At 42.1% G+C, this 22,960-nt stretch overlaps 2 protein-coding genes across 2 annotated transcripts in view; both read right to left on the bottom strand.

The window, feature by feature from the left end:
• Positions 1–18,736, bottom strand: part of LOC110502507 (serine protease HTRA1A) — a 30,318-nt gene extending 11,582 nt beyond the window's left edge. Inside the window, exons 1-3 of the mRNA XM_021580565.2 lie at positions 18,091–18,736; positions 4,835–4,934; positions 4,308–4,512 (exon numbers count right to left, since the gene is read on the bottom strand). Coding sequence (XP_021436240.1) covers positions 4,308–4,512; positions 4,835–4,934; positions 18,091–18,550 — 765 coding nt within the window. The 5' untranslated portion in view covers positions 18,551–18,736. The remainder of the gene's footprint in view (positions 1–4,307; positions 4,513–4,834; positions 4,935–18,090) is intronic.
• The window catches only part of LOC110502508 (pleckstrin homology domain-containing family A member 1), a 58,003-nt gene continuing 39,532 nt past the window's right edge, over positions 4,490–22,960 (bottom strand). Inside the window, exons 12-13 of the transcript XR_005039157.1 lie at positions 4,835–4,934; positions 4,490–4,512 (exon numbers count right to left, since the gene is read on the bottom strand). The gene's annotated coding sequence lies outside the window, so the exon portion shown is untranslated. The remainder of the gene's footprint in view (positions 4,513–4,834; positions 4,935–22,960) is intronic.

Below are 22,960 nucleotides of genomic sequence, written 5' to 3'. Positions count from 1 at the left end.
TTCTGTCAGAAAGGAGTGTAGCACTTTTTCCCTTCCCATCCTCTGAAGTCCCAGCTGCTGCAGACAGACTAATGTCTTCCCCAGAGACGGGGGTACACCACACCACACCACAACCCAGGAACGGACCAACCCAGCCACCAATAAACTCTGCTTCTCATGGAGCACCGAGGGGGAAGAAAGGGTATTCTACATCCAAAAAGTACATTTTCAAAGATCACATGTGTGATTGATTCTTTCTCAGTGGGCTTATATGCACTACAAAGTTTGACAATAGTAACCTCTTCTCATAATGACTCCCAATTGAAGCAAGAGAGATACAGAGAAGGAGGGAGAGTGAGGAAAAGAGGGAAAGAGATGAATACTTAAGAGTACAGACCTGAAGCACTGAGGACAAAACTGTGACGACTGACTATATTTTCCCTTACATTTCAAATTAAGAAATTCCAACTTTCCCTTTATTTCCCCGTCTAATTATCTCCCTCCCTCTCTCATCCTCTAATTTCTCTTTCACTGACTCTCCATCTCTATTCGACTCTTTCCCTCACAAACACCCTCCCCTACCCCCTGTATCATTAACATTAAGGATGTGCTGTCCCCCATGGAACTGGGTAGACACTGTCTCACATAGAAGGGACAACTGGGGCAAAGATTTCAACAGCTGGCTCAACAAATTGAGCCATTTTGTGACTAAACATAAAAAAATAAGAAATTATATTCCCAAACAAAGATAAATGACATAAAACACAATGGAAAAAAGACTTTGGAGTACCTTAAATGATGTCATGGGCAGAAAACCCAATTCATCTCCATTGAAGGTAATGGGTTACCGATAACAAACCTTTCGATATTGCCAATCATTTTAACGATCATTTCACTCGTAAAGTGGAAAAACTCAGAAGTGAAATGACAACATTGAACAGTGAACAATCATATTTGTTTTAATCAAATATCTAATAATGAAAGAGAAGGATGGCTGTTTTGAATTTGGTCAAGTTAGTGTGGGAGAAGTGGGAAAAGTATTGTTATCCATCAATAATGATAAGCCACCAGGTATGGGAAACTATTGAGAATGGTAGCAGACTGGATGTGCCAATCCTATTTGCTATATCGTCAACCAAAGCCTAAAGGAGTGTGGGTGCCCAGAGGCGTGGAAGGAAGCGAAAGTAATTCACTACCTAAAAATAGTAAAGCACCCTTTCCTGGCTCTAACAGCCGACCAGTCAGTTTTCTGCCTGTTCTTAGTAAACTGATGGAGAGGATTGTTTGACCAAATAGAATAATATGTAATAATACTGACTTTCAGCATGCCTACAGAGAAGGGTATTCAACTTGTACTGCACTGACTCAGATGACAGATGATTAAAATACATGGATATTAAGATGATAGTTGGAGCTGTATTGTTAGATTTCAGTGCAGCCTTTGATGTTATTGATCTTAAATTCTTATTGAAAAAAAACTCACTTGCTATGGCTTCGCATCACCTGCCATCACAGGTTTGGTGAGTTATTTTTTCAATAGAACCCACAGTGTGTTCCTCAATGGAAGCTTCTCTAACATCAGATATCTACAGTGCCAAATCCCTCAGGGCAGTTGCCTTGGGCCGTTACTTTTCTCTATTTTTACAAATTATTTTCGACTGATCTTACATGAAGCTAGAATGACTATGTATGCTGATGATTCCACACTCTACATGTCAGTAGCCAAAGCCAGTGAGCTCACTGAGATTCTAATAAGGAACTACAGTCAGTATCAGAATAGGTAAACTGGTTTTAAATAGATCTAAAACTAAAAGCATTGTATTGGGTTCAAAACATTCTCTAACACCTAAACCTCAACTGGAGTTGTACATAAAGGGTGTGACCATTGAGCAAGTTGAGGAAGCTAAACTCCTAGGTATAACATTGGATTGTCAATTGCTAAAAAAAATATATTTAACCTTTATTTAAGTAGGGAAGTCAATTGTGCGCCACCCTATGGGACTCCCAACCACGGACAGTTGTGATACAGCCTGGATTTGAACCAGGGTGTCTGTAGTGACGCCTCTAGCACTGCGATGCAGTGCCTTAGACCGCTGCGCCACTCGTGAGCCCAAATTATCATGTTCAAGTCATATTGACAAAGTTGATCTGAAGAAGGGGAGGGATATATTGTTATTAAAAATAAGTCCTGTGTTTTTGACTCAAAAATCAACTGTACTAGCTATTAAGGTTCTGGTCCCATCTTGATTACTGGCTGGTAATATGGTCCAGTGCAGCAAAGAGAGACATTGCAAAGCTGCAGCTGGCTCAAAACAGAGGAGCAGGCCTTTCCATTAACTGCACATACAGAACTAACATCAACAACATGCATGCAAGTCTTTCCTGGTTGAGGGTTGACGAGAGATTAACGGCTTCACATCTAGTTTTTATGAGAAATATTACTGTGACTTAAATTCCAGATTGTCTGCATAATCAAACAACATTCGGCTCAAACACCCATACATACCCCACAAAACATGCCACCAGGGGTCTCTTCACAGTCCCCATGTTCAAAACGAGTTTATGGCATGATACAGAGCTATCATCGCATGGAACTCCCTTCCACCTCCAATTACTCAAGCAAACAGCAAAATTACCTTTAAAAACTGATTAAATAATAACTCCTGGGACTGTGATGGGGACACAAACAAACACAGACACACTCTAACACACAAATATATATATATTTGTATTGTTTGTATTATTTTTGTTGTTGTATTGTTTGTATATCAATGGTGTGACTGTCCTTGACTATCAGTGTTTTGTTACTTGTCATGTTTTGTGTTTTTTTGTGGACCCCAGGAAGAGTAGCTGCTACTTATGCAAAAGCTAATGGGGATCCAAATAAACTAAATATAAAGAGGTCTTAGCTATGGAGCCACAATGGGGCCCCGGGTGTATGGTCAATCCACAATCAGCGCTGGGCTGTCATGGTCCACCAGTCGATGGGTGGTAGTCTTTACCACCATGGCACAAAGCATTCGACTTTTCAGTGTCTTGCAACTGGTCCTGTTTTGAGAATTATAATATTTATGCTGGTTTTCATTACAACAACTATTTCCATCCATAATCTTTTCTTCAGACATTGATGGATCACTGCCTTGGGTCTGATATCACCTGACTGTTGTCTAGCATAGGTCTTGAATGTAGACCTGAGAATATAGCACAGTGGTCTTTCAGGGCCAGTATGGGGAACCAATGTAGGCTGCATAAAAATAACCTTGTGCTTGTCTTGACATTTTGGGCTGATGCAGTGTGTAGCCCTGTTCTTGTCGTGAGTGTCTTTTCAGCTGTGCATTGAAGCAAGGGAAAGCTTGGTGAGGCATTCTGCTGTGCAGTTACTCCTAGCCCGTGGCTTTGACTAGGTGCCAGGCATTCCTTCATATGGTTGTCGACTATGATTCATGTGGGATGTGTATCCCGCTGGTCCACAAAGCAACAGCCTCTCAATATTACTGTACTTTCCCGTGGCAAAAACCTTACATGGCCTGTAAGGCCATTTATGAGCAAAACTTTTGCAATCCAAACTATTTTCTCATTGGAGCATAACATGGGTTTTCATCTGCTGTTAATGAGTCTTTGCGGAATATCTTCCAAGTACGGTATATTTCTGAGAATCGTTGCGTAATGACTGCTGTTTTATTACGTTTTTTTTCTTCTGAATGCCATTTGCCAACAGCATTTACAAGGACCATTTGGATGCATCACTCAAACAATCACCTCTCTATGTTATCAAGCTGAACAACACTTTTATATCAATAACATCTTGCAATTCCGACTCCCCTGCTGTTTTATAGGGAATAATATTGAGTAATTGTTGTTCAATTGTTGCTCACGTTGCCAACGGTGTCTCGATATGCAGTTGTAAAATATAGGAAAGTACGGCACCAAGATGGCTGCTGTTGGCCTGAAAGGCTGTATTTAAAATCCAATCTGCTTCCCGGGTGTTGAAACTGTCAATGTCATTCCCACACACTCTCATAGGCAGGAATTAAAAAGGACTGAAGCGTGGGAGCTACTGTGTAAAGCCACACTCCTCAAACCCACTATTTATGTCGCTTATAATATTCCATAAAGTTTCCATTTGAAGAAATAATGTGACAATCTTTGTGAAGGAGTGGGTGGCACACACAGGCAAACTAACATGTTGCAAATGTTTCTAACTGCAAACCCATTCCTTATGCCTCCGTTTGGCTCCTATGTTAACTATTGATGTGGTAAGTTGTTTGAATAAAGTTATTTCAATTTGATTTGTAACTATGACCGTGACCTCTAGTGACCACTCTTACTGGTGAGTCGATCTTGAGGAGTGCGATGTCGGACTTCTCATCCACGTCTTTGATCTTGGCGTCGTAGGTGGCGCCGCTCTTCAGCTCCACCTTTACTCTATGCTTATTGGCCACAACGTGGGCGTTGGTCACGATCTGTCCATCCTCCGACACCACGAACCCTGAGCCACTGGCCACCGCCACCTCCCTCTTAGAATATGCCATCCTGAGCGAGAGGGAGGGGAAGATAGAGAGAGAGAGGTAGAAAGGGAAAGAGATACAGAGAAAGGGAAATAAAGAGATGCAGAGAGAGAGAGATACATTTATAGAGAAAGGGAGGGGTGAATAGAAATAGGGAGAAGGGGGATGGAGAGACAGGGGATATGGAGAAAGAGAATGAGAGGCAGAGATAATGAAAAAGGATAAGTACTTAAGTGTTGTCCCAACTAGTGTATTCTTACATCCAGGTGGGTCGTAAAGAAAACTCTGGTATTTGTCTACAGATATTCAAGGACCTACACACACACACACACACACACAGCTCTTACTTGCGGTAGAGTTCAATGTGAACCACGGCTGGGGCGATCCTCTCCACCACGTCAGCGATGAAGTTGTATTTGTGTCTCAGACTGTTAGGGTTGTCTTGGGCTAGAAATACAACAAAGACAGGATGTTGCAATAAGAATTTACTCACCAGAAACACAAATACAATGACAAAATGTAACAGCAGTGCAAGAATAAGTCCAGCATAGGAAACTGGTAATTATCTGAAGAGAAGGGGAACGATGACAGTTTGTGGCATAGACACTATCCTGTGTTTGTGTCTGTAAGTGCTTTTTGAAGTCTTCTGTAAGAAGACAAGTCAGGAAATGTTGATGATATGCCATGTAATTATATCATGCTGTCTTTTTCCAGGTTGTGAATTAAGCCTTTTCTGAAGATTATCATTGACATTTTGCTTTTTAAATCGGTAATCTGTGATTGTAACATACATTATTTTTTTTTTACTTTTGAATTAATATACACTCTGTGGCCAGTTTATTAGGTAAACCCATCCCAGGTTGGACACCCCTTTACCTCCAGAACAGCCAGAATTCTTCGTGGCATGGAAACATTGCGCAATAGGTATCGAGATGTAAGGTGTGCCAGGAAAACATTTCTCACACCCTTACACCACCAGCCTGTACCATTGAGTAAAACATTTAAACGTGTTAACCCTCGCAAGGCTGCAGGCCCAGACGGCATCCCCAGCCGCGCCCTCAGAGCATGTGCAGACCAGCTGGCTGGTGTGTTTACGGACATATTCAATCAATCCTTATCCCAGTCTGCTGTTCCCACATGCTTCAAGAGGGCCACCATTGTTCCTGTTCCCAAGAAAGCTAAGGTAACTGAGCTAAACGACTACCGCCCCGTAGCACTCACTTCCGTCATCATGAAGTGCTTTGAGAGACTAGTCAAGGACCATATCACCTCCACCCTACCTGACACCCTAGACCCACTCCAATTTGCTTACCGCCCAAATAGGTCCACAGACGATGCAATCTCAACCACACTGCACACTGCCCTAACCCATCTGGACAAGAGGAATACCTATGTGAGAATGCTGTTCATCGACTACAGCTCAGCATTTAACACCATAGTACCCTCCAAACTCGTCATCAAGCTCGAGACCCTGGGTCTCGACCCCGCCCTGTGCAACTGGGTACTGGACTTCCTGACGGGCCGCCCCCAGGTGGTGAGGGTAGGTAACAACATCTCCACCCCGCTGATCCTCAACACTGGGACCCCACAAGGGTGCGTTCTGAGCCCTCTCCTGTACTCCCTGTTCACCCACGACTGTGTGGCCACGCACGCCTCCAACTCCATCATCAAGTTTGCGGACGACACAACAGTGGTAGGCTTGATTACCAACAACGACGAGACGGCCTACAGGGAGGAGGTGAGGGCCCTCGGAGTGTGGTGTCAGGAAAATAACCTCACACTCAACGTCAACAAAACTAAGGAAATGATTGTGGACTTCAGGAAACAGCAGAGGGAACACCCCCCTATCCACATCGATGGAACAGTAGTGGAGAGAGTAGTAAGTTTTAAGTTCCTCGGCGTACACATCACAGACAAACTGAATTGGTCCACCCACACAGACAGCATCGTGAAGAAGGCGCAGCAGCGCCTCTTCAACCTCAGGAGGCTGAAGAAATTCGGCTTGTCACCAAAAGCACTCACAAACTTCTACAGATGCACAATCAAGAGCATCCTGTCGGGCTGTATCACCGCCTGGTCCGGCAACTGCTCTGCCCACAACCGTAAGGCTCTCCAGAGGGTAGTGAGGTCTGCACAACGCATCACCGGGGGCAAACTACCTGCCCTCCAGGACACCTACACCACCCGATGTCACAGGAAGGCCATAAAGATCATCAAGGACAACAACCACCCGAGCCACTGCCTGTTCACCCCGCTATCATCCAGAAGGCGAGGTCCAGGTGCAGTACAGGTGCATCAAAGCTGGGACCGAGATACTGAAAAACAGCTTCTATCTCAAGGCCATCAGACTGTTAAACAGCCACCACTAACATTGAGTGGCTGCTGCCAACACACTGACTCAACTCCAGCCACTTTAATAATGGGAATTGATGGGAATTGATGTGAAATATATCACTAGCCACTTTAAACAATGCTACTTAATATAATGTTTACATACCCTACATTATTTATCTCATATGCATACGTATATACTGTACTCTATATCATCTACTGCATCGTTATGTAATACATGTATTACTAGCCACTTTAAACTATGCCACTTTGTTTACATACTCATCTCATATGTATATACTGTACTCGATACCATCTACGGCATCTTGCCTATGCCGTTCTGTACCATCACTCTTTCATATATCTTTATGTACATATTCTTTATCCCTTTACACTTGTGTGTATAAGGTAGTAGTTTTGGAATTGTTAGCTAGATTACTCGTTGGTTATTACTGCATTGTCGGAACTAGAAGCACAAGCATTTTGCTACACTCGCATTAACATCTGCTAACCATGTGTATGTGACAAATACAATTTGATTTGATTTGACACCAGGCAGGATTGGGCCATGGACTCATGCTGCTTATGCCAAATCCTGACTCTGCCATCAGCATGACGTAACAGGAAACGGGATTCATCGGAACAGGCAATGTTTTTTCACTCCTCAATTGCACAGTGTTGGTGATTGTGTGCCCACTGGAGCCACTTCTTGTTTTTAGCTGGTAGGAGTGGATCCCGGTGTGGTCGTCTGCTGCAATAGCCCATCCATGACAAGGACTGACTAGTTGTGCGTTCCGAGATGCCGCTCTGCACATTACTGATGTACTGCGCCGTTATTTGCTTCTTTGTGGTTCGCCTTTTAGCTTGCATGATTCTTGCCATTCTCCTTCAACCTCTCATTAATGAGCTGTTTTCGCCCACAGGACTGCCGCTGACTGGATGTTTTTGTTTGTCGCACCATTTTCTGTAAATCCTAGACACTGTTGTGTGTGAAAAGCCCAGGAGGCCGGCCGTTTCTGAGATACTGGAACCGGTGCGCTTGGCACCAATGATCATACCATGCTAAAAGCTGCTTAGGTCACTCGTTTTTCCCAGTCTAACGTTCAATCGAACAGTAACTGAATGCCTCTATGCCTGTCTGCCTGCTTTACCTAGAAAGCCACGATCACACAAACCTTTTTCGTGAATGGGGTGATTCTTGAAGAATATAACTTAAAAATGCCTCATGAGCTTAGTTCAACTGTTGCACCCGATCAGAAATCCCAAATATAAGATTGTTTACAAACTGGAGTAAAACAATGTAATTGTAAACAAACATTGACTATGCAGCCTCAAAACATGGTTAAAACTATAATTTTGAAATCATGGACGGTCATTCCTTGCTTTCATAGCTCAGTCTATGAATGTGAGAGAGGTTACATTTCTCCAACCCAATTCCTGAGCTGTTGACCAAAACCGAGGTGGGGTGTCCGCTTTGTTATTGTTTGAACTGCAGATTGCCCATTTAAGTAAATACAACAATCATGCTTTAAACAACTCGTATCTTTCCACATCCTCCTCAAATAATGATGTTAAACACATGGAAAGAGAGCACAAAATATGTTTTGTCGTACAATCCTACACCTTGCTGTAGTGGACATAAAGTTCTATTACGCGCCATCCAATGCAAAGTGGTGTGCATAAACCTAGAAGAATAGGTCTGCCAATGATTAGAAGTTATTCCGAAATCTTTTTAGTCTAACTTTAACGTTACTGTGATGGGTTGAGAAGAAAAAAAACGTTCTGCTTGAGGCCCCAGACAGGTGTAGAATGAGCACTAGCCTGACATACTGCACTTAATTATACGTTCAGCATACCCCATTTCTTTCCTGTTCAAGAGGGGAAATTCCTAAATGGAATTCATATTTCATATTGTCAGCATAGCTGTGATTTCCCCCCAAAATAAGGGGGTCATATAGTATGATAACTTTAGGCAACTTGTTTCATTTTAGTCTAACAAAAGCCCATGTTAAAACTTCATCCATGAATGACTGGGTTTGTTACACCCAATAGTATCTTAAATCAAATCTAATTGTATTAGCCACATGCGCCGAACACAGCAGGTGTCGACCTTACAGTGAAAATGCTTACCTACGAGCCCCCAACCAACAATGCAGTTTCAAAAAATACAAGAACATATAAGAATGAGAGATAAAAGTAACAAGTAATTAAAAAGCAGCAGTAAAAACAACAATAGTGTGACTACATACAGGAGGGGGTACCGGTGCAGAGTCAATGTGCGGGGGCACCAGTTAGTTGAGGTAGTATGTACATGTAGGTAGTTATTGAAGTGACCATGCATTGAAGTGACAATGCAAATAGTCTAGGTAGCCATTTGATTAGATGTTCAGGAGTCTTATGGCTTGGGGGTAGAAGCTGTTTAGAAGCCTCTTGGACCTAGACTTGGCACTCCGGTACTGCTTGCTGTGCGGTAGCAGAGAGAACAGTCTATTACTAGGGTGGCTGGAGTCTTTGACAATTTTTAGGGCCTTCCTCTGACATCGCCTGGTATAGAGGTCCTGGATGGGAGCAAGCTTGGCCCCAGTGATGTACTGGGCCGTTCGCACTATCCTCTGTAGTGCCTTGCGGTCGGAGGCTGAGCAGTTGCCATACCAGGCAGTGATGCAACCAGTCAGGATGCTCTCAATGGTGCAGCTGTAGAACCTTTTGAGGATCTGAGGACCCATGCCAAATCTTTTCAGTCTCCCGAGGGGGAGTAGGTTTTGTCATGCCCTCTTCACTACTGTCTTGGTGTGCTTTGACCATGTTAGTTTGTTGATGATGTGGACACCAAGGAACTTGAAGCTCTCAACCTGCTCCACTGCAGCCCTGTCGATGAGAATGGGGGCGTGCTCTGTACTCTTTTTCCTGTAGTCCACAATTATCTCCTTTGTCTTGATCGCGTTGAGGGAGAGGTTGTTGTCCTAGCACCACAAGGCCAGGTCTCTGACCTCCTCCCTATAGGCTGTCTCGTCGTTGATCAGGCCCACCACTGTTGTGTCATCGGCAAATTGGATTGGGTCTAGGGTTTCTGGGATAATGGTGTTGATGTGAGCCATGACCAGCCTTTCAAAGCACTTCATGGCTACAGACGTGAGTGCTACGGATCAGTAGTCATTTAGGCAGGTTACCTTAATGTTCTTGGGCACAGGCACAATGGTGTTTTGCTTGAAACATGTTGGTATTACAGACTCGGACAGGGAGAGGTTGAAAATGTCAGTGAAGACACTTGCCAGTTGGTCAGCGCATGCTTGTGGTAGAGGTTCTGGTAATCCATCTGGCCCTGAGGCCTTGTGAATGTTGACCTGTTTAAAGGTCTTACTCACATCGGATGCCGAGAGCATGATCACACAGTCTTCCGGAACAACTGGTGCTCTCATGCATGTTTCAGTGTTATTTGCCCCGAAGCGAGCATAGAAGTAGTTTAGCTCATCTGGTAGGCTTGTGTCACTGGGCAGCTCTCGGCTGTGCTTCCCTTTGTAGTCTGTAATCGTTTGCAAGCCCTGCCACATCCGACGAGCATTTGAGCTAAGCTGGTGTAGTACAATTCGAGTAGATCTGCAATGAAGGTCAGGGTCTGAAGTATTCTCCTTAAAGTTTAAAACAAGAAAATCACGGAATGGAAAAGAACATAGCTCAAACACAATGGGATTGGACAGTAGGGATAAGTCTCACATCTAGACCTAAGATCAGTCTGAAGTCTCTCTAGAGAGGTCATAATTTACAACCTGTCTTCTTCACTTCTCAACGTTATGATGATACCTGGCTCTCCCTCTTGACAGACATACCTGATTTGTTTCCACAGACACATCATTGCAGTGGAAATGAAGGAGAGTGGGTTTGTGCCAGTTGATGATGAAACCTTTCTTGCGGACTTGGGAAAATCACAAACCAGATGTAGTCAGTGTGCGCTCCTTCCATAGCAGTGTAAGGTACTGTTGCCTTGTACGTAGACAGTGACAGGTTATTTATTAATGAGACACTGTCGGAGGAGCTGGGGTTCAGATCAGGTCAACGCCGGATGGAATGAAGTCGACCACAAGACAAATCAAAAAGCATATGGACCAAGGATGGAGAGCATCTACTTAAACCTGGGCGGCAGGTAGCCAAGTAGTTAGAGCATTGGGCCGGTAACCAAAAGGTTGGTGAATCGAATCCCCGAGCTGCCAAGGTCAAAATCTGTCATTCTGCACCTGAACAAGGCAGTTAACTCACTGTCCCTAGGCTGTCATTGTAAATAAGAATTTGTTCTTAACTGACTTGCATAGTTAAATAATGGTTTTTAAAAAATCGTGAATATCATTGGAATGCCTTTGAAAAACAATCAGTTTTTTACTGTTCTGAAATAGAGGACATCTGCATAAGCTTCCTTACAGAATGATATACTGTATAAGTTTAGTCGACCCACATTCACTGGCAATATTTATTTCAATGTTGAATTGTGTCAAATAAAATATACTTAAAAAGGTCCTACAAACAAATAGTTAAACTGAGACAGATGGCTTTTTGATTTGAGTGCTCAATCCCCAGGCAGGCATGCTTTACTACAGACTGAGACAGAGGAAGAGAGAGGGGTACCATCAGAAGCAAAGCAAAGCCTATCGTCATCTAAGGGTGAAAGGGGGGGATACCTAGTCAGTTGTACAACAATGTATTCAACTGAAATGTGTCTTCCGCACTGAACCCAACCCCTCTGAATCAGAGAGGTGTGGGGAGATGTCTTAAACAGCATCCATGGCACCCATGAAACATTGGGTTAAATGCCTTGCTCGGGGACAGAACAACAGATTTTTACCTTTCGGTTACTGGCAAAACACTCCTACCCTGCAGGCTACATGTTAGTCGTGTCTTTTCTGGCTCCCTGAATGGTGGTCCATGTTGTCTTATCAGTTACCTTCGTCTGGCCTGGCTGTCTGGCAGAGTGGCCGTGCCCTCAATTTTGTGCCCTCAACTTTACCTCCTCAGAAGTGGGGGAACTGGGGGAAAGAGTAGAGGAGGATGGAGCCACATTTTCTCTCTACATGTCTCGTTATGTCTATGCAACATGTAGCAACACACAAAACCACTCAAATGCTCATGAAACAATGAGCTTCTTTAGATTGTCATGATCTCCAAGGGCCAGCTCAGTAACCTCCTCTCAAAGAGACATTCCACCCAGGTATGTATCTCTCCCTCTAATTAGACACACTCCAACTCACTGACCTCATCAAGAAACCAAACTTCACTCTTGTATCAAGCACTCCCCAACACACACCAGTCTCCGTGTTACTTTATGAGAGTTTCCCTAAGGAAGCTGCTCTTCCTTATCCCCATCCTACATGCAGAGGGATTGGGTTGCAGTGTCAGATGGATTGCATTCCTTCTGCAGTATTACTGTAATTCGCGAGGCTGTGATACAGCAAATGCATTGGCTGCACTGAATACACATTCACTAAGCCTTTGAGAGAGTCCCTAAGTCAAAGGAAACATAGTCACTGAGCTCTGTGAACAAACACAGAAAAGCACAATCCCAATTCAATCCCTGGTCACTGTCCCTAGACCCTAGACCCTTGCTGGTGAACTGAAAGTGTGAAACTAGAAAGGGTATAGTCTAGAGGACTGGGTAGTGAACTACAGTCTGGGAATGTGCCTTATATTTGGGATCAGAGACTGGGAAAGGAATGGGGAAAGAAATATGGAAAATGATAAAGCAGAGGAAGGAGTAAACTAGGTTCTCTTCAAATTGCCGACATATTTTCATGAGAATATTCTAGACTCCACATAAAGAAAATATGCACATTTTCTCCACCAATGGTACAGTATGTTTCCACCAAATGGACTTGTTGTAGATAAAAATCACTGCGTGATGATGTAGTGAACACAAAAAAAATATTCGCTTAATTTCTCATGTACCGAATACAAATCTAAAGTTCAATGTGTTTCCATAGCATTTTCAACTCTACCCATAGTTTTGTCACAAAAACTGTTGCGTTAAATACCAAATGGCCTCCTCCTGTCTTGGTACATGCACTCTAGCCAACAGCTCGCAGACAGTACGGGTAGGCTGTGCAGGTTGGCTAGTCTACATGACGAGATTCACCTATTATGGATAACAGCAAGAATATTCATATTTGTGAAATGGCAGTCAAGCATCGATCATCATGTCACCAGAATGGGACCTTCAACGTTTATTGGAAAGGAGCATCATGCTCATACACCACCCTGTGAAGTTCATCATCATTTATTTAATCTATAGCCTGAAAACTGCATGTTTTCCCAAATTTTAGTGGGAGGACCAAACACCATATCATCGCATGACTCCAAATGTACTTTCGATATGATAGTTATTATATCAATATTTGCGCATAAATGGGTTTCCAATGCCATTTCCTGCATAATTCATTTTAACAACACAAAAAGATCCCACCATATAGAACGAACACATTATCTGTCGGCATTTATAAAATTACACCGAAACCTTCTGTTTCCATCACAACTGTCGTGATTTAAACTTTTTTTTTTCATACAATATGACTTGACTCCCTGAAACTGTGGATGGAAACATGGTTATAGAGAAAGAAAGAAACAGGGGAAGAGTGGCAAAAGCGAGGCAGAGACGAGAAGGCTGGGAGGAAATATGTGCACGGTCAGCATACTGTATATGAGCCACCAAGCATAATCAAAGACAATTCACATTCCCCATTGAACGCGACCAATTAACTTTCATTTGATTTGAAAGCACATCAACACAGCTTGCCATTGTAAAAGCAGCAAGCCCCAATCACTCACCAGAGATGTGCATAATGTTGCTGTTCCTTTGAGTGTGAATTTAAATGAATGAAAAGGTTGTTCTCAACATCCTAAAGTCAACATTGGTATTATCTTACCTCTTGTAAAATACCAATAAATCTAAAACTAGTTTTTGCAGGTCATATATCCCAGTCTGTGACTAAATGAGTTGAGAAAACACAAGAGGGGCCCATGGGACAGCAACATTTTACCTAAATCCTGTGACACTTCAAACAACTTGCATAATCGACAACTTCAGAAACTAGATGCAAATTACATCATGTACCAAGTGTAATTTCATGCGTTTGCTTTAAGTGAGGCCAGTAGTCTGGAGCCTCTCTTTACTTGGCCAGAGGCCTTCATGTAGCTTGGCACAGAGCTGCACTTTGCTTTTTTAGGCTGACTGGAGCTGGAGAAGAGCTGGATCAAGTATTTGCATCCCAAATGTTTGCTCAATCACGGAGGAGACACTCTCAGACATAACTTTGGCCTGCCTTGTGTGTCCTCATGTTGGAAAAGGTATACATACACAGAGACCTTCAAAAAGCTTCAGATAGCCTTCTGTACACTTACATTAACTGTCTGACACTGAAGCAGCATTTTGAAAACAAATACTGTGATATGCACTGAGCACATGCACACACACAGCAGCTGACGCAGTGAAAGTTTACTCGCCTAGAGGTGGATTCTGCTATAAACACATCAGACATACACACACAGTTAAAGAACACAGTTAAAGAACTGTTGATCTCTGCCACCAGTGGGTGAGGTGTGAGTGTAAAGGTCGTTTCTGCATCATCCTCCTCAGAGTCATTCACATTTTGAAAATGTTAGGAACAGATGCAGTGCCAATATTTGTATATGAATTTCTACAACTTATAGTTGGTATGTCATTAAGTCATTAATATTTTGTGCCTTTGACATTTAAAAATATTGTCCCATTTACATTATGTAATGTAAATGGGACCTAACTAGCCCCATAGAGATATTGAATGTCAACACAAATTGACCACCACATTATGATTGGGTCGCGTGAAGCTGTAATCCGAATTGATGATTACTTGGGTGCTGCCAGAAAAACTGATATGGTAACCCTTGACATATAATTTTTTCCTATCAGCTCGCAAATCTCAGTTTTGGACGAGGCCGACTTTATGATCAAAATGATCCTATTAATACTTAGTAGTCCATTTTGACACTAGAATACTCTGACTCATATCGATGCCACATAGAAGATTTTCAAAATGAGAAGTTGCTTTTTAGGGTCTGTTGCTCTTTAATGATATCTGGGTGGGAGTGACTTACTTACTGCACTGTTGGAGATAGAAACACAAGCATTTCGCTACACCCGCAATAACATCTGATAAACATGTGTATATGACAAATAAACATTTTAAATCAATGGGGGCCCCCTGTATTACTACAAGTTTAGATTGCTAAAAATTGTTAGCTGACATGGCTAATTGAGTGACTGTCAGTGATTGACATTACAAGAGAAAAACTGCTGATGCACAACCAAATTTCAAAATTGCACCTCATGTATTCTACTATTCTAATGTTGCTTATGCCCAGACAAACCTTGTAAAAATATGTTGAAATTCTACTTTTGAAACAACATCAGATGCCATGATAATCCACTAGGCTATATGACACAAACCCAGCCATGATAATCCACTAGGCTATATGACACAAGCCCAGCCATGATAATTCACAAGGCTATATGACACAATGCTCTAGCAATGACAAAGTTGAGGAGGGAAATAGCAACCCTTTAAAAGGATGCCACAAATTGTTAATGTTATATTTCATAACAAAAACATATCTGGGATGGATAGACGGTCTGGTTTATGTTGAGTCCCACTGATTCTGATTACAAGCGTCACAGATTGCAGCTCAGCTGCACTGGCTGAAACTGAGGACTCACAGAGTAGAGTCCATACAAAAGGTACTGTTTTTATACTAAAGGAAGCTACGAAGTTTTAATGCAAGCAAACACACACTGACCATGGTGTACAGATCACTTACAGAGTGTTTTAACCGTCAACATCTTCTGGTATGAGAATGTTTCAGTAAGAAACAGGAGTAAACTGGCACAAGTTGTCTATCAGGCCAGCAAAATAGTTGGCGGCAATCAGTCACAACTCCAAAAAGTGTACACACAGAACTTTACAAGGAAAGCACTTCAGGTCACCCACAAGCGGCATGCCTCCATCCAAATGATGCCGTCCGTTCGAAGAACAAAAGGTGCCACTTGCAAGGAAGAATGGCATTAAAGGCCCATATACATTTCCACACCATGAGGTTGGAATAATACTATGAAATTGTGAAACTTATGATAATGCCATTTTAGTGTAAAAGCTGCTTGAAAAGGCCTGACATTTTAGCCAATTTTGGTGGGATGGAGTTGTGGCCAATGGTGACATCACCAATAAGAAAGAGTTCCAAACCTCTCTGCAAATAATAGCTAAATTCTTGCTTGAGAAATTGCCCTTTGCTGAGAAGCTATTTTTGTTTCTCATTGACCATTTCATTGAAAACAATCACAGTAAGATACTTCATTGTTACCCAGAAATGATTAGCATTGGACCTTTAAGAAATTATTTATCCCCTCCGCAGAGACAATCCTAAATAAGATTCTGATGAACTGACGTGAGTTAATGCTCAATGTGTGTAATGTGTATGTTTTATGTCTGTTTTTATATTGTTTATGTAAGCAGGAGCGCCAAAGACAATTTTCCATTCTTTGTAACTTAATGGACAATTTTTCTAATCTAATCCTAGAAATTAATATAGGCTACTCCATGATAAAGTCAGCAACAATGACCTATTGCAATAAATGCAACGTTGTTCATCCATCCTCAGTTTTCTGACATCACAACAATTAAACTCCGGAACTGTTTTAAAATCACCATTGGCCTCATGTTGAAATCCCTGAGCAGTTTCCTTCCTCTCCGACAACTGAGTTAGGAAAGACGGCTGTATCTTTGTAGCGACTGGGTGTATTGATACACCATCTTAAGCCTAATTAATAATTTCACCATGCTCAAAGGGATATTCAGCTTCTGCTTTATTTATTTTTTGCATACTGTATCTACAACCAGTGTCTATCTTTGCGAGGCATTGAAAAACCTCCCTGGTCTGTGCTTTTAATTCAGTAGTCGATTGAGGTACCCTAATAGGGTAGGGTGCCATTATCAAATCATGTTAACCACTATTATTTATAATGGAATGAGTCCATGCAACTTAATATGCAATTTGTTGAGCACATTTTAACTTCTACAAACCAAATTTCCCTCTAACATTATTGGGTATTGTGTGTAGATCAGTGACATAAAATCTTGATTTAATCAATTTCAAATTCAGACTAACACAATCAATTGTTGTTTTGAGGGCGCCCCAAACAAAAGAGTATACTTGGCTTGACATTCATTCTGAATAGCCGTACCTCTTCATTTCTCAAAGGAAAAACATCAACCAATTTCCAATAACTGTTGATATCTAGTGGAAGCCATAGGAACTAGCTTCCACTAGTTTTGTTATATTCACATACATTATTCAAACAGTTTTAGAAACTTCAGAGTGTTTTCTATACAAATCTACTAATAATATGCATATCATAGCTTCTGGGCCTGAGTAGCAGGCAGTTTACTTTGGGCACACTTTTCATCCGGATGTCAAAATATCACCCCCTATCCCAAAGAAGATTTATAGCTATATATGTATGCTATATATATATAGATATATATGTTATGGATATTTTTTTTAGGATAAAAAGAAACCAAATACAGCTATAAGCATAGACAAAATCCTAGAGGAAAACCTGATTCAATCTGCTTTCCAGCAGACACTGGTATGACAAATTCACGTTTCAGCAGGACAATAACCTAAAACACAAGTCCAAATCTACACTGGAGTTTCTTACCAAGATGATATTGAATGTTCCTGAGTGGCCGAGTTACAGTTGACTTAAATTGGCTTGAAAATAAATGGCTGTCTAGCAATGATCAACTTGACAGAGCTTAAAGAATTTAGAAAAGAATGGGCAAATATTGTACTATCCCCGTGTGCAAAGCTCTTAGAAACGTACCCAAAGAGACTCACATCTGTAATTACCGCCAAAAGTGTTTTTACAAAGTATTAACTCAGGGGTGTGAATACTAATGTAAATGTGATATTTCAGTATTTCAATACATTTGTAAACATTTCTAAAAACGTGTTTTCACTTTTTCATTGTGGGGTATTGTGTGTATATGGATGAAAAATATATATTTTCAATTCAGGCTGTAACACAACAAAATGTGGAATAAGTCAAGGGGTATAAATACTTTCTGAAGACATTGTATTTGCGTCTAAAGCTGAGTTACACTAGCACTGATTTAAAGTTAGGAACCCACCAGAAGGACTGATAAAACAATTAGCACATTCAAGTGGTGGAATGAAAGAATATGCCTAATAAATAAGTTACCTTTTCCACAAGCTCCCCGTTGAATGAACAGAACAGGTGGCTGCTGAAGTTTCAGCGCCCGGTTGCTGACTCTCTTGAGCTCGCAGATGTTACGATATGATACACCGTCGCTGCCACATACAGGGTCCGTAGTTTTGCAGGCGCAAACACCGCTCTTCCCTCTTCTTCTGACGGTGGCAGAGTAGCTCACTCCGCCCGATACCGAACACTCCAACCCCTCTGCACACACCGGGTCTCCAAGCTTTCCATTGCCGCCGCACGCTTCGCCCTCTCCAGAGGCGCACACCGGGCAGCAGTTGCAGTGGTCGAGGATTTTTCCTGCTAAGCACTCAACTGGCATACGTGGGCACATCGCCTTGTCACAACGACTGGGACAGCCGACAACGTACCTATTTGAGATCTGTGCTTCGGCAGGTAGGGATGCCAAGCAAACGGTTACGCACAATAGTGACCAAAACATGATGGATTACTGTGAAACGGACTGTTGCCCCAAAATTGTGAAGTAAACAAGAAGTGTCAGGGCTACTCTAAAACTTGCATTACGTTTGAATATGTTAGCTGAAAATTGTAGAGCAGAGCAGCCACTGCAGATACAGCGGGATTTGGAAAGATCCACTTCCACTGCGCACCAATATGAGATTTAGCGTTTTTTTGCTGGCACTGCATTTTTAAAGCCTATTCAATTCCACATGACCCGGCACACTTTCCAGACAATAAAACGCATTGCAATTGGTGTATGAGTGTGACGCCCTAACGCTTCAGTATTTATTTATTTTGCTTTTAGGCTTATTTTAATTAATTATAGGCTTAACTTGGAATATGCTACACTTATAGAATATACAGTGGATCGAAGTACTGGCCTGAATGACTAGACCCTTTGAACAGGCTGGACGAACCCACGATGGTAGTTAGATACAGTGCATTCGGAAAGTATTCAAACCCCTTGACTTTTTCCACATTTTGTTAGCTATAGCCTGACTCAAAATGGATTAAAACGTTTTTCCCCCTGCATCAATCTACACACAATACTCCATAATGACAAAACAAATACAGGTTTAGATATTTTGGCAAATCTATAAACAAATAAAACTCACATTTACATAAGTATTTCTCAGTACTATGATGAAGCACCTTTGGCAGTGATTACAGCCTCAAGTCTTCTTGGGTATGATGCTACAAGCTTGGTACACCTGTATTTGGGGAGTTTCTCTCATTCTTCTATGCAGATCCTATCAAGCTCTGTCAGGTTGGATGGGGAGCATCACTGGACAGCTATTTTCAGGTCTCTCCAGAGATGTTTGATCGGGTTCATGTCCGGGCCACTCAAGGACATTCAGAGACTTTTCCCGAAGCCACTCCTGCATTATCTTGGCTGTGCGCTTAGGGTAGTTGTCCTGTTAGAAAGTGAATCTTCACCCCAGTCTGAGGTCCTGAGCACTCTGGAGCAGGTTTTCATCAAGGATATCTCTGTACTTTGCTCCGTTCATCTCGATCCTGACTAGTGTCCTAGTCCCTGCCGCTAAAAAACATCTCCACAGCTTGATGCTGCCACCATCATGCTTCACCATGGGGATGGTGACAGATTTCCTCCAGACGTAACTCTTGGCATTTAGGACAGTGTTAAATCTTGGTTTCATCAGACTAGAGAATCTTGTTTCTCATGGTCTGAGAATCCTTTAGGTGCCTTTTGCAAACTCCAAACGGGCTGTCATGTGCCTTTCACTGAGGAATGGCTTCAGTCTAGCCACTACCAAAAAGGCCTGATTGGTAGAGTACTGCAGAGAAGGTTGTCCTTCTGGAAGGTTCTCCCATCTCCATAGAGGAACTCTGGACCTTCTGGACCTTCTGATTGCTCAGTTTGGCCGGGCGGCCAGTTCTAGGAAGAGTCTTTGTGGTTTCAAACTTCTTCCATTTAAGAATGATGGAGGGCACTGTGTTTTGGGGGACCTTCAATGCTGCAGAAATGTTTTGGTACTCTTCCCAAGATCTATGCCTCGACAAAATCCTGTCTTGACGCTCTACAGATAATTATTTTGACCTCATGGCTTGGTTTCTGCTCTGACATGCACTGTCAACTGAGTGACCTTATATAGACAGTTGTGTGACTTTCCAAATCATGCCCAGTCAATTGAATTTACTACAGGTGGACTCCAATTAAGCTGTAGAAATGTCAAGGATGATCAATGGAAACAGGATGCACCGGAGCTCAATTTCGAGTCTCATAGCAGGGTCTGTATTATGTAAATAAGGTATGTTTTTTTATTTTGAATACATTTGCAAAAAAAAATCTAAAAACCTGTTTTCGCTTTGTCATTGTGGGGGTATTGTATGTAAAAAATGTATTTAATCCATTTTAAAATAAGGCTGTAACGTAACAATGTGGAAAAAGGGAAGGGGTCTGAATACTTTCCTTATGCACTGTACCTGTAATGGATGGAGTAATCAAAATATGTACCTTTAGATAACCATTTTAATATAGCTGTTTAGAAAATTAAATAGTGAATAATAAATTCCCATTCATTTGTGTGGGCCATTATAACATTGATTAACTTGATATGATAATTCTCAAATCAATAGAAAGCTATAAACACAGACTGCCTTACAACAGGAGAGATTATGAGAGGTCATAAACAGTGGTGAAAAGAGTACTAAATTGTAATACTTGAGTAAAAGTAAAGATACATTTGATTGATTTTCTATTAATGTATTTATAAAGCCCTTTTTACATCAGTCGATGTCACAAAGTGCTGTACAGAAACCCAGCATAAAACCACAAACAGCAAGCAAAGCAGTTGTAGAAGCATGGTGGCTAGGAAAAACTCCCTAGAAAGGCCAGAACCTAGGAAGAAACCTAAAGAGGAAACAGGCTCTGAGGGGTGGCCAGTCCTCTTCTGGCTTTGCCTGGTTGAGATTATAACAGAACATGGCCAGGATGTTCATCGATGACCAGGAGGGTCAGATAATAATAATCACAGTGGTTGTAGAGGGTGCAACAGGTCAGAACCTCAGGAGTAAATGTCAGTTGGCTTTTCATAGCCGATCATTCAGAGTTAGAGACAGCAGGTGCGGTAGAGAGAGAGTCCAAAACAGGAGGTCCGGGACAAGGTTGCATGCCCAGTGAATAGGTCAGGCTTCCATAGCCGCAGGCAGAACAGTTGAAACTAGAGCAGCAGCATGACCAGGTGGACTGGGGACAGCAAGGAGTCATCAGGCCAGGTAGTCCTGAGGCATGGTCCTTGGGCTCAGGTCCTCCGAGAGATGAGAGAAAGAGAGAATTAGAAGGAGCATACTTAAATTCACACAGGACACCGGATAAATCATGAGAAATACTCCAGATATAACAGACTGACCCTAGCCCCCCAACACAAACTATTGCAGCACAAATACTGGAGGCTGAGACAGGAGGGGTCGGGAGACACTGTGGCCCTGTCCGACGATACCCCCGGACAGGGCAAAACAGGCAGGATATAACCCCACCCACTTTGCCAAGGCACAGCCCCCACACCACTAGAGGGATATCTTCAACCACCAACCTACTACCCTGAGACAAGGCTGAGTATAGCCCACGAAGACCTCCCCCACGGCACGAACGCAAGGGGGGGGGCCAACCCAGACAGGAAGATCAACCCACTCAAGTGACGCACCCCTCCTAGGGATGGCATGGAAGAGCACCAGTAAGCCAGTGACTCAGCCCCCGTAATAGGGTTAGAGGCAGAGAAACCCGGTAGAGAGAGGGGAACCGGCCAGGCAGAGACAGCAAGGGTGGTCCGTCGCTCCAGTGCCTTTCCGTTCACCTTCACACCCCTGGGGCAGACTACACTCAATCATAGGACCTACTGAAGAGATGAGTCTTCAATAAAGGCTTAAAGGTCGAGACCGAGTCTGCGTCTTTCAGATGGATAGGCAGACCATTCCATAAAAATGGAGCTCTATAGGAGAAAGCCCTGCCTCCAGCTGTTTGCTTAGACATTCTAGGGACAGTAAGGAGGCCTGCGTCTTGTGACCGTAACTTTCAAAGGTAAAAGTAAAAGTATTTGGTTTTAAATATACTTAAGTATCAAAAGTAAAAGTGTAAATCATTTCAAATTCCTTATTTAAAAACCAGACGGCAACATTTTCTTGTGTTTTAAATGTTTTATTTACGGATAGCCAGGGGCACACTCAGAAATGACTAATTAACAAAGAATGTTTGTTTAGTGAGTCCGCCAGATCAGAGGCAGAATTGGATGATTTTCCTGTCCTGCTAAGCATTCAAAATGTAATGAGTACTTTTGGGTGTCAGGGAAAATGTATGGAGTAAAAAGTACATTTTACATTTACTCTATACATTTTCCCTGACACCCAAAAGTACTCATTACATTTTGAATGCTAATAATTAAGATAAGATAATTGTCTTTACTATTTAGATTTTCGTATTACTTTTACTTCACTACATTCTAAAAATCTAAATAGTAAAGTACATATACCCCAAAAAACAACTTAAGTAGTACTTTAAAGTGTTTCTACTTAATTACTTTACAGCCCTGGTCATTAAGCATGTATATAGGTCTGCCAGGGAGATTATGTAGTTTCAGCCCTAAACATCCAGTTCTTTACTGTTCCCTATACGAACTAGTCACTCTTAGCAACTTACTCAACTCATGTAATTAGGCTACAAAAACATTGAGTGATGGTGTGAGGGGTTTTATGGTGGCTGTGGGTTATAAGCCAGTTATAAAATAATTGCTCAATCTTATAAAAAAATACACCATTTCTTAATTCATTAATTATGCCATATGTGTGGTCAGAAATGAACAAAACAAAGCAGAAACCAATTTGAGGGGAACTTGGGTGGGGATGAATCACAATACATTTTGTAAGCAAAGCTAAC

This window comes from Oncorhynchus mykiss, chromosome 23, assembly GCF_013265735.2.
Source record: "Oncorhynchus mykiss isolate Arlee chromosome 23, USDA_OmykA_1.1, whole genome shotgun sequence".
NCBI classification, from domain to species: Eukaryota; Metazoa; Chordata; class Actinopteri; order Salmoniformes; family Salmonidae; genus Oncorhynchus; species Oncorhynchus mykiss.
This window is presented reverse-complemented; position numbering and strand designations above follow the sequence as displayed.